This window comes from Podarcis vaucheri, assembly GCF_965113315.1.
Source record: "Podarcis vaucheri genome assembly, chromosome: 4".
Taxonomy (NCBI): Eukaryota; Metazoa; Chordata; class Lepidosauria; order Squamata; family Lacertidae; genus Podarcis; species Podarcis vaucheri.
Genome location: NC_138762.1, coordinates 47826406 through 47838935, shown reverse-complemented (window position 1 = coordinate 47838935; position 12530 = coordinate 47826406). Strand labels below are relative to the sequence as shown.

General features: G+C 39.3%; 1 protein-coding gene across 1 annotated transcript in view; it reads right to left on the bottom strand.

The window, feature by feature from the left end:
- Positions 1–3339: 3339 nt before the first annotated feature.
- The window catches only part of ROBO1 (roundabout guidance receptor 1), a gene marked incomplete at its 3' end in the record, with an annotated part of 602172 nt that continues 592981 nt past the window's right edge, over positions 3340–12530 (bottom strand). The window contains exons 29-31 of the mRNA XM_082220668.1: positions 6498–6806; positions 4201–4397; positions 3340–3354 (exon numbers count right to left, since the gene is read on the bottom strand). Coding sequence (XP_082076794.1) covers positions 3340–3354; positions 4201–4397; positions 6498–6806 — 521 coding nt within the window. The remainder of the gene's footprint in view (positions 3355–4200; positions 4398–6497; positions 6807–12530) is intronic.

Here is a 12530-nt window from a genome sequence, read left to right as displayed (position 1 = left end):
CATTCAGCTTCACCTCTAGCATTATGAGACTTCAACAAGATGTGGTCTAGAAAACATGTTCACCCCAATTCATTGAAGCCCAGCCAACAGTTGCACAAGGAGGGGTTGTGGTGTGCATGGTTCTGAGGTGCCTCAGCCTTATTTGCTGTTTTTCCTGCACCAAAACTATTATGAACAGAAATCATTCCTGATTGTTTGCGATGGCTCAAATGTTTCTATATGAGCAGTTTGGGATTATTCGTTAGTGATTTTATTTTCAAGTAACATAAAATGTCAAAGCACATAGCTACGTTGCCTCCAACATCTACATAAATGAAATCCATGCCATAAAAGAAACCTAATTCTCTAATGTTTTTACACAATTAGTATTTCCTCAGGAATATGTCCAGAGACCAATTAAACATTTCATGGCTTTGAAAAGAGGTTTGCTGCTTCCCCGTCAATGAACAATTGTTTATTTATGTTAGTAATGCAAGAGTAACCTTCTTTCATGCTTGGGTGTCTGTGTATTTTATAAGATCAGATGAAGTAATTTTCAGCAAGGACTCCAGTGGTAGAATGCTTAAAAGATCATATTGCAATTTCAAGTGCAGTTTCAGCAGTACTTAAAATGTTTGCTTTAATGTTGCTAAAATTTATACAACATTGAAATATTGATGCACATGTTTAAAATGTGCTTTCTTTCTTTTATCCAGTTATGAGTATTATTTTAAAATATTTTATAAATCATGGAATATAATCATACACACACAAACACACATCAATAAGCCAGCTTGGTTACCAAAGTCTCCAAAAGGATATATTTTGTATTTCATTGCGGCATTTAATATCCTCCTCTTAACATACTAAAGTGATGTATGTGCATACAGATTCACCGTGTCCTATATTTATATTCCATTCACTAAAATAAGCAAATCCTAGAATAAAAATAAACAACACAAAACGCTAAGGAGCTTATATCTACTGCCTACCTAATCTCAGCAGAGACTAGACCAAAAAGTCAATAGGGAATATTCAAAGTGCTTTCAGCAATACCAATGAAGGTGGCCAGTTGGGCCAACAGTAAGTAAAAAAAGCAGCACAAAACGAAGGGAAAATGCTTAAGAAACATACAAAAGCATATCTTCCCCAAGCATGACTAAATGTCATGACTAGAAATGGCTGAAGCCTGCTACTCTCAATTTACAGTGCACCTGGTCTTTCTACACCTTTAAAGACAATTCTTAGAAAAAGGATGGCTTTTTCTCTGAACTATCGTAAAGACTGGCCATTTCTAGAAGCTTCTGGCAGGCTTGATTCTCAGTTTCTCTAATTAAGTGTCACAGGACAGAGTGGGAAGGAATCTTGGGTCTAGTTGTAATGAAATGGAACCTGCTTTAGCTCCATCCCACTTTTATTTTTGAAGGCACCTTTTTCTTCCGCGCCACCACATATAACGAAATGTTGCTACTCACGAAATACAATGCAGAACTTGGGGTCACGGTTGCAGTGAGGGCAGAAGCTGTCTGTCAGCTCTGACACTGGGTGACTTAGACCAAAGTGTTCCCACAAAGGGAGAAAATGTCTTGAAGCACAGAGCACAAGGAAGGGTCTTTAAAATAGGACTGGCATTTGTTTGATGTACAATAAAATCTGATTTGTCAGTGTTATTTTTATTATTACAATGAGAAAGCTCCTAAATATACATTCTGTAGGTTAAACAAGAAACATGACAAAAAGGATGATATATTTGAGAACGTTTTTAATAAATAATGTGACAAAAATTACTTTTATGATTATTGAATCCTCGGTATGCAAAATTATGGCTAAAATATGAGGTTTCTTACATGAACATAATGAAAAACATTAATCACATGGTTGTTCCCTCAGTACTGCACGCCCTTTCTATTATAACCATTTCTTAAAAATTAGCTAAATGAAAAAATTTAGCCCTCAGTAAATACCAAAACACTCCTTTCCCCCCACTGCGGCTAGGCCTGACAATTGTCCATAAACAAACACACAATTTTCCATTAGCACCGATGACAAAGAAATTATATAATTACAAAAGAGATCATAAAAATCTACAGACAAAGGACATAATTCTGTAATTTCAAAAGGAACTAATGGCTCTATTTCATTGGAAATCCAATGTCAAGATAGGCCACAGCAAACTTGAGAATTTAAAGTCCAGAAAACGGGAAGTGTTCAGTTTATGGCCCATTCTTAGGTATGATACCATTACCATCTGTCACCTTTCAATAAACATAGAGCATTAACAAAATATGAAAAAACAAACAAAGGTGTAACATCTTACAATAAGACAAAAACGGTTAATAGTTACAATGTTTTACAAATAAAGTTTAGTGATTGTGCTTTTAAAACCAAAAAATAAAAAAATAAACAGTGCATTACAAAAAAAAAAAAATCAACCCTCTCCCGCCCCCGCCCCCCAAACAATCCCAAGATCAAAACATAACTTCTTTAAGTGGCACTTCTTCTTTAAGGTGAATTGACACTATAAAGTAGAGGTCTGAGATTTGGGCCAGTCATGATGATGATGTCCTTTCCCAGCGATGCTTTAAAAATGTCCATTGCTTTTTATATTTTTGTTTTCAGTAGCACTGGTTGAGGCCAACAACCGCTTCAGTATTTGATAAGCTTAACTTGTGATAGAACTGCCAAGTTCATTTCGACATGCCTTCTTTCTATCCTAAAGAACATTTGCAGTGAAGAATGTACCTTCCAGATGAAGCATGATAGAATCCAGACAAATTAAAAGTTTTTGGGGGCAGGGGTTGAAAAACCGGTATGTGTTTACAGTACAAACCACCCTAACTCAAGTTGTGTGATGTCTTTTTGCTGCAATGGAATCTGACTACTGGAAGAAAATACAATGCTAGTTGCACCAAGTGCAGCCTATAGTAGCACTGGAAGGTTAGAAAATCTGCATAGATATCTCTTCTTCTTTTTTTTTGCAATTTTCTATTGCCCAATCAATGATAGTTTATTCATAAGATTATGAACTGGTTTGGTGACATACTTGTCTTGTACTGCACTGGCCACAACAGTAGCAAACTTAAGGCTCCCCCCTCTGTCTAACAATGGAAGAAGTAGCTAGTGTAGCACCATAAAGAGCAGTTTAATTGCTGTCATGGACAGAGGAAATGTGTGATATTTAAAGTGAATAAACAGGGTCATTAAGTTTAGGGTTTTAAAATAACATTAAAATAAAGATTAGGATTTTGATAGCATAAAAAGATGGGGAATTGTACACTCTGATTGCACTGAACATTATTTCTGGCATCAAATATCATCAGACTTGAGGCATCTTAAGTGATATCTTTCTGATCAGATTCTTCAGCTTTCAGTTTCCTGTTTAAAAAACAACAACACATGATGTATTTTCTGGGTATTTTCTTGCCTTCTCACTCAGAATAATTTATGCTATTCTGGAGAATATACTTACTAAAATAATTTTGTTTCACAATATAGTAGATTATGATTTAAGCAGTAGTTAAAAACTGCTTAGTTTTGATCACTGTAAAAACACTTTTTAAAAAGTTTCATATAATTAGGAAATACAAATTACGGTCATACCGCCACTTACATATCCCTCCACTTATGTAAACTTTGGGATACGTAAGCGGCAAACCTGGAAGTATATTTCCAGGTTTTTGCCACACGCAGATGCGCAGAAGTGCTCTACCACCGCGCATGTGTGCGTAGAAGCTGTCCCTCCGGTTGCGGAAACCTCCGGTTCTGACTGCAGCTCCAGAACGGATCCTGTCCTCAACCAGAGGTACCACTGTACATCTTTCCATCATAATATTGCTATAGCAATAATGCTTTGAATTTCATATTTTGTTGCCTCATTTCTATAATAAGATATCATATAGTATTTTCATGCACAATTACTGAGATAAGCTGTGCTCAGCATTAATTTTGTATTGTGCCTTATATTAAATATAATTAGCAACAAAAAAATTGTAACGAAAGTTAAGAACTTAAAATTTCTGTGGCGCTCATAGATTAGTGGTTTAGAGATTAAATAGATATGAAACTGTGCTCCAATTGGGATTATACTTACCTGATGAGACCAAAATCTAAATTCTCTGTAGACTAACCAATTAAGGGATAAAAGAAAACTAGCTTTGAGGAATAAGCATTTGTATTTTCACAAAAGATTGCCTCCTAGTGACTATCAGAAACACATATTACCTGTAATTCTTCTTCATCCTCTCCTTGCTCATATGTTCCAAATACCTGCATTTCTGCCACATTTCTTCGACCTAGATTTGCTTGTTCTGCCCTTTGTCTACTTCCTGATCCTCTGGATGACATAGAACTTGAGGAACTAGGATCTCTAGTGTTGTTTGATGTTGGAAATGTAGGTCTACAATATGGCAGAATATCCTCTAAGGAGAGAATTACACATGTGTTAATATTACCATAGACAAAAAAGCCTTTTGAAACACACAATGTCTTTAGTACTGCATTTGTACTTAAGTGATTGTTTTAGCATTGGAGCAATGGAAATAGCAAATATAAATTGCAGTTGATTACACTTGTCTGTCTCCAAACACATTCTATGTGCCTTCACATCTCTCTGCTCTCTCCTCCAGATGTACACTGGAAGAGTTGCTATTATAAAAAGATGAATGGAAGGAAAGGAATAGGCTTCTTTTTAGGCAGAACTCGCTGCGACCTCTTCCATGACACAAAAGCTCCCAAATGTTTCTCTCTCAGAATAGAAGTGGGCAAACTAACAAGCTAAGAGAAGATGCTGGCCTGAATGCTTTTCAACATGAGCGGCTACTATGTACAACACTGCTGGAAAACAAGTGACCAAGAATGAATGCGTACATTGGGGTGAATGGGAAAGGGTGGAGCTACCTACATGCACATACAACTGTGTGATAATGGAGGATCTTGAAAACCAACGCCTAGCTGTTCTCATTTTGCAAGGATACACATGTCTCTGTGCTATGTTTTCAAGCGCACTTATATCCAAATGTCTATGGAAACGCAGCCAGAATGATGGTATATAATATCAGTGAGACTCTGGGCATGGTGGTGGAAGATTGAGATAAGGGAGGATAGTGGACTAAAAAAGGTGTTGAGCAAGAAGAGGTCAGAAGAAGTCATTTCCCCAATGCACCTTCTGTCCACACCTTTTTGGCAGCCATGTATTCAGTGTTAAGTGTGAAAAGGGTTATGTCTGTATACAGTACAGCTATACATACGTAGGGCAGGTTGGAGCCCTGATTTCCTGGGGCTGCTGAATGCAGGAGTTTTGCACACTACTGCCAGACATCCAGTTGCTAAAGGAAGCAAGGCTATTTGGCATGATCATGAGCCCTTCCTTCCTCACTGCGTGTGGGATAATCTGCAAGGGCTGTAGTGATCACTTTCAGGTATATTGTGGCACCATGCTTCAAAGAAGCTGAAAATGAACTGTTCTGTGTGACGGTGAAGTTAAATGATTGTTGTTTAGTCGTGTCCAACTCTTCATGACCCCATGGACCAGAGCATGCCAGGCACTCCTGTCTTCGACTGCCTCCCACAGTTTGGTTAAACTCATGATAAGGCAGAATTTAACAAATTACACACAAGCCTAGGTCAATACTGTTTTTAAGTGAAAAATTACTTAAACATTAACAGTGTTTCCAATTTCGTCACCAAGTTTTGCCACCGGCTTTTATGCCATTGATATATAAATTGAAAAACAACAATCGCAGCACCATTCTTGGTGTATCTTGCTAATGACTTCACTTTATTGTGACCCATTGTCATTGTCTTGCTTTTGTGTCCATTTAACCAATTTACTACCAAATTTATATTTCGTAGTTTTGTGCCCTGGTTAGATAGTATCAGGACTGGTTTGCTTATTTGATGACAGCTTTTACAAAGGCTTATATAGATACCTTCATACACATTCTTCAATTAGGCCTTACTGGCTGCCATAAAAATATATTATGTTTGTCTGGAACGAGTTCTTTATGGCTTTTGTAACGCGTTCTAGCTTGATGTGTGTAGTTAAGTATGCAGAAACCAAACTACCTTTCTTTTGTTATCACGCTCTTCACATTTTTAGAAAGGATTGAGTTAGCTTTGCTGTACCTTTTCCTTTTAGGAATCTGAAGAAAAACAGCTAATCTCTTCAGTTTTTGACAGAAAGTAAGTGATTAAGATGCAAGGAAAACTACTTTTCAGGGGTTACCATAACCCATGAGATGCCAGGATACAGTGCTGTTTGGATGAATAGGAGACATCAGATTTCTAAAGGTTTTTATTTGTTTATGGTTTTCTCCTTCACATTTCGTAGCTGCAAAGTTTGGTGCTCTACCTTTTTGTTTGTTTTGTTTTATATTATTAAATTTCAGGAGGTGCCTATATTACAAAGAGAGAGTTCCTCTAAGCTTTCATTTCAGTGGGGAATCTAGTTGGGTGACTAAGGGGAGACAACTCATTATTGCAGGAAAAGCTTTTAGCATTTGCCCAGTGTATCAAGTCACCTTGGAGAATATGTGTTTTTGCTGGTGTGCCATCTCGCCTTGCTGCTTTGTTTCCTCGCGGTTTGCCTTCACTTTGCTGTTCCTGTGATTCTCGGCGCTCCCCTGAACTTGTCCGCATGTCAGAATGCTGACGGCCATCAGCTCCTTCTTTCCCCTTATAGCCCGGCCCTTTTCTTTCCACTGCCCTTTCTGTTCTTGGGTCTATAGAGGACAACTTTGGCAACATGACGGACCGTACCTCCAGTTGAGATTTGGACTGAGCAGTGGGAGATTTTATAGCAGGTGGCGGTACTGGTGGCGGTGGTAGGTCTACAAAAGGGTGAAAAGAGAAAATCGCTGAAATCATTTTTAAAAAATCATTTAAATCAACTTGTTTCTTAGCTTCCAAAATGTGTAGAAATACTAAGAATAATTTTATCTCTCTGCGTTAGGAAATTACCAAGAAAAGTTAAATGCCATAAACATTTGGTAAGTTCAGATCCTTATGTAGCTAAAAAGCACTACAGTCATACCTCGGGATAAATACGCTTCAGGATAAGTATTTTCAGGTTGTGCTCCACGGCGACCCGGAAGTAATGGAGCGCGTTACTTCCGAGTTTTGCTACTCATGCATGCGCATACGGCCAAAATGACGCCATGCGCGGAAGCAGCGAAACGTGACGCGCGCATCTGCGCAGTCGCGTCTTATGTTCTGTTCAGGATGCGAACAGGGGTCCGGAACGGATCCTGTTCGCATCCCAAGGTACCGCTGTATTCATATACCAGAGCAGGCTTGGGGAAATGCAAGGCTTGCAGAAGTACAAAAAAATCTTTAGGAAATAGACCCCTAAGTTAGTGGGGGGCGGGAGGGGGGCTTCCAAATCAATCTAGTGACAACAGGATGCACAGAGTTCTGCTCATAGGTACAGCCTCTGCATGTGTTTCAGGATGGCTACAGAGATGCCTAGAATGTGTGAATAGTACTGGAAAGGGAGCGAGTGTGGCTCTGCTCTCCAACCTCACACAATTATAGTAACATGTTCCTGAATACATGGGTAAAACAAATAACAGAATGTTCTTGTTAATGTAACGTCATCAAAGAGATTTTATAACTCTTCTTCTGGGATTACTTAATGCTACTTTTTATTAACTATCATGTTAACAATTTTATTGCCATCTTTGTATGATTTATAGTTTTTTAAAGTTAGAAAAGGGGTGGGGGTGTGAAAGAAAAAGGGTATGGATCTCAACCATCATTGTAAGCCTCTGTCCGTGCTTCAGACTGTTTTGGGGCTTGAACTGGTTTATATAAAGTAAAATGTAAAAACATATTGAAATATTGATAAAAATGGATAGTTATTTCACTGTATGAAACATGGCAATATAAGCCAAGGGCTTTCCTGGATGCAAATCTTACTTTAAAATAGTATTCATTGAAGGGAAAATGTCTCGATTGTAGGTCTGTATGTTGGATATACACTTGGCAAAAAAAATATATGGCATTCAGAAGCAGACAAATGTGACACTTAAGGGAGAGAATGAAAAGTGGAGCACTGAAGCTTCAAAGAACCTAACAATGTTCGTTTTTATATAGCTTTCGAATATAAAGAACAACAGAAACAGTCTTTTTTTATATATACAGCTATGTGTTCTTCATGCTATTTCTGTTCCTTCATTAACAATTAACAGCTTAAAAATAAAAATGCTGTTAAGTGATGCATAATAGCACACATCAGTATCATAAAAGTACAGAAAGGCTTCAAAGCCCACTTGAGGAAAGTAAGATACAAGGCTGCTTTGCATCAAGAGCACTGGTTGCCAATGACAGGTATACATCAAAAGGAGCAGGCTGTGGAAAATGGGTCCATGAGAGGTGTAAATAATAGTCATGTGCTTGTAAAGCATTCATCCCAAGTGCATCTATTGCACAATGAGGAAGAGTGAAATTTTAAAATCCCTGCTCCTGCAGTTTGCAATAAATGTGTCCCAAAAAGGAAATAACAATGCTTTATAAATCTCAGAGCAGCTGTGCCTTCCATTTAATGGGTCTGTCAGGTATTTCCTGTCAGCCAACATGCACAAAGGGAGAAGAGAGCCAGTGAACACTACTGTAGAGATTAAAATTAAAAGAACACAGATATAGTTTGGCTATGAATGTACCAAGAAATATAAAAAAGGCCAATGAAATAACAGGAAACCATTCTAATAAACCTGTGACAATTTCTCCACAGCAACAATGTCTATAGGGCATTTATTAGTAGAAAGAACAGTTCTCCACTTTATTTTACATATGAATAAAAGTTTATTATACAGCTGATGAGAAAAAAATGAGCCTGGCTTTCTGTTATTGGAAGCATTGATATGATGCAAACAGATCTTGAGGATCAGCACTAAAACTTTCAAAAACTGTAAACCATTTAAACAATTGTTTTAAACAATTATATGGTGGGTACGTGTGTGTGTGTGTGTACCATAGGAGTAATTCCAGCCGTGGAAGACATAGTTTGCATTTAAAATATTGTAATTCCTGCTGAAAGAGGCTGGAACTGTAAGCCTGCTATATACACAGGTAAATTTAGAGGTACCTCTGACAGTTAGGTCAGGTCACGGACGACTCTGGGGTTGCGTGCTCATCTCGTTCTATAGGCCGAGGGAGCCAGCATTTGTCCACAGACAGCTTCCAGGTCATGTGGCCAGCATGACTAAGCCGCTTCTGGCGAACCAGAGCAGCGCATGGAAACGCCGTTTACCTTCTCACTGGAGCGGTACCTATTTATCTACTTGCACTTGACCTGCTTTTGAATTGCTAGGTGGGCAGGAGCTAGGACCGAACAACGGGAGCTCACCCCATCACGGGGATTATAAGTTTCATAGAATCATAGAATCATAGAATCATAGAGTTGGAAGAGACCACAAGGGCCATCGAGTCCAACCCCCTGCCAAGCAGGAAACACCACCAGAGCACTCCTGACATATGGTTGTCAAGCCTCTGCTTAAAGACCTCCAAAGTAGGAGACTCCACCACACTCCTTGGCAGCAAATTCCACTGTCGAACAGCTCTTACTGTCAGGAAGTTCTTCCTAATGTTTAGGTGGAATCTTCTTTCTTGTAGTTTGGATCCATTGCTCCGTGTCCGCTTCTCCGGAGCAGCAGAAAACAACCTTTCTCCCTCCTCTATGTGACATCCTTTTATATATTTGAACATGGCTATCATATCACCCCTTAACCTCCTCTTCTCCAGGCTAAACATGCCCAGCTCCCTTAGCCGTTCCTCATAAGGCATCGTTTCCAGGCCTTTGACCATTTTGGTTGCCCTCCTCTGGACACGTTCCAGTTTGTCAGTGTCCTTCTTGAATTGTGGTGCCCAGAACTGGACACAGTACTCCAGGTGTGGTCTGACCAGAGCAGAATACAGTGGCACTATTACTTCCCTTGATCTAGATGCTATACTCCTATTGATGCAGCCCAGAATTGCATTGGCTTTTTTAGCTGCCGCGTCACACTGTTGGCTCATGTCAAGTTTGTGGTCAACCAAGACTCCTAGATCCTTTTCACATGTACTGCTCTCAAGCCAGGTGTCACCCATCTTGTATTTGTGCCTCTCATTTTTTTTGCCCAAGTGCAATACTTTACATTTCTCCCTGTTAAAATTCATCTTGTTTATTTTTGCCCAGTTCTCTAATCTGTCAAGGTCGCTTTGAAGTGTGATCCTGTTTATAACTTATATCTAGCTCAACTATAGTTTGGAGAATAATTATTTTTAAACTTCTAAATATTTGAATAGTTGGTTGCCATAATGCTGCTAAAAACTGGGCCAGTTTGGAGTCCTAATTTTTCAGGAGGAGATAACACCCCATCCTGCTCAGTGATACCTGTGATTTTGTTGGTTAAAATGAATAAGAATTAAGTGACTGGAAAGATGAAGATTGTGTGAAGAGTTCTTTACTTCCAGAGACATAGCTGTGTTAAGTATGTGGCATTCTACTCCACAAGAGCTTATGCCAGAATAAATGTGTTAGCCTTTAAGGTGCCATAAGACATTTTCATAGGTTAATAATTATTTAGAAGGACCTTCGATGTAGCTTTACTCAGCCTTACACAGCAATTGCTCTGTCCAAAATGCCTCTTTATACAATTATGAAAAACACAAGCGCTCTTTCTTTTTGGAGTTATGGAGAAAATAAGAAAGACAAACATTCTGTAAGCAAATCAAGAGTAGTGCCAGTTCTAGAGATTTGGGTTAAAGATAGGTCCTGAGTCTTAGCTGGTTAACGCGTTACTGTGGTATAATATAGTCCTACAGATTTTGCTGGAACTTGAACTATCTTAAAATTTCACTGAACAGCTATCTTTATTTTTAGATGTTATTCTTTAATAGAGCTATCAAATTGTATCCAGTGATGTCCTCTGGCTTGATCCCATGGAAGGTTCCATCAGCAGAGTTCAGATGGAGACAAATTTTGCTGATTCCCCACACCCTCTCTTTCAAAGGATCCTACAAACCTTTGGAGCAGGCTAGGAGAAACACTGAGTGCTGAAGGGGGAATTGGTAAAAGGCACCTATCTCCCTGTACTGCTGACGGATGCCCTACTGAATCAAAGTGCCTTACATCAGTGGAGAGATGCCACTGGATGCAATTCATCATTTTGTTCATAAATCCCAAGGGATGCACCCATCTCTCAAATGCTTAGCTCTTACAAAATCCTGAATATATTTTAAATACATTAGTGTCTGACTGCACAAGAGTCTACTTAATAGGCTAGAGACAGAAAAACAAGAACCAACCTTGCAAATAGCTTCCTCGGCAGGCAAGACCTTGCTAATTCATTTTAATAGAGGAAGACCAAGCACACATTGTTCTGTACATGCATATTACCTACTTTTCCAATGAACAGAAACCATAGAATCACATAGTAAGGACAGGTGTCCCCATAATTATGGTTCCTTTTTAAGGAACTAATGTTGACCAAGAAGAAAGACTACTGATAATAAAATGTGGTTGAAGATAGCCCATGTAAAAGTAATAAGGACAGGCATTTAAAAATTAGGCAATCTCCAACTCTTCGATTTTTTTGGGACGCGGGTGGCGCTGTGGGCTAAAGCCTCAGCGCCTAGGGCTTGCCGATCGAAAGGTCGGCGGTTCGAATCCCCGCGGCGGGGTGCGCTCCCGCTGCTCGGTCCCAGCGCCTGCCCACCTAGGAGTTCGAAAGCACCCCCGGGGGCAAGTAGATAAATAGGTACCGCTTACCAGCGGGAAGGTAAACGGTGTTCCGTGTGCGGCTCTGGCTCGCCAGAGCAGCGTTGTCACGCTGGCCACGTGACCCGGAAGTGTCTTCGGACAGCGCTGGCCCCCGGCCAATAGATGTGAGATGGGCGCACAAACCCCAGAGTCTGTCAAGACTGGCCCGTTCGGGCAGGGGTACCTTTACCTTTACCTTAACTCTTCGATTTAATGTATAACCAGGGGTATATTGTGACACACAGCGATTAAACAGAACGCTGATAGTATTTAAAGAGAAAGTGGCCTAGTAGCAATTTTTTGGTTAAAAATACAATTTGATGTATGCCAGTAATGACCACCACAAAGTGATATGCTCTTTAGAGAAAGCTTTATCACAACCTGCAGAGAAGGTAGAGAAACTTTCATTACAACCAACCATTCCTTGCTGAGAGGAATCCTTCAAATCAAAAAAGGAAACTTTTCAGAGGTCAACACTATTTCACCTCTGCAGTATTTATTTAACAGCTCAAATCACAGAGAAAATCCAGAATCAATCTGCCTTGTCTGCTGCAAACTGGCACACTTACTTATTAAAAAAGAAAATGGAGGCCTCCATGGTGAGAAATAAAAAATAAATCACACAGTGACATCAAACCAATATATGGAACCCAGAGGTAACTAGAAAAGGTCAGCTGTGCTCAACTATTTCATTTATACATGTCTGCATATTGCTGCTGCATTGTTACCCGCTTAAAGAAAAACAATTAACCGATGCTATTTTATAGCATGTCCTACAGGGAAAATCTTCCTTACGTGAATTTTCAACACTTTA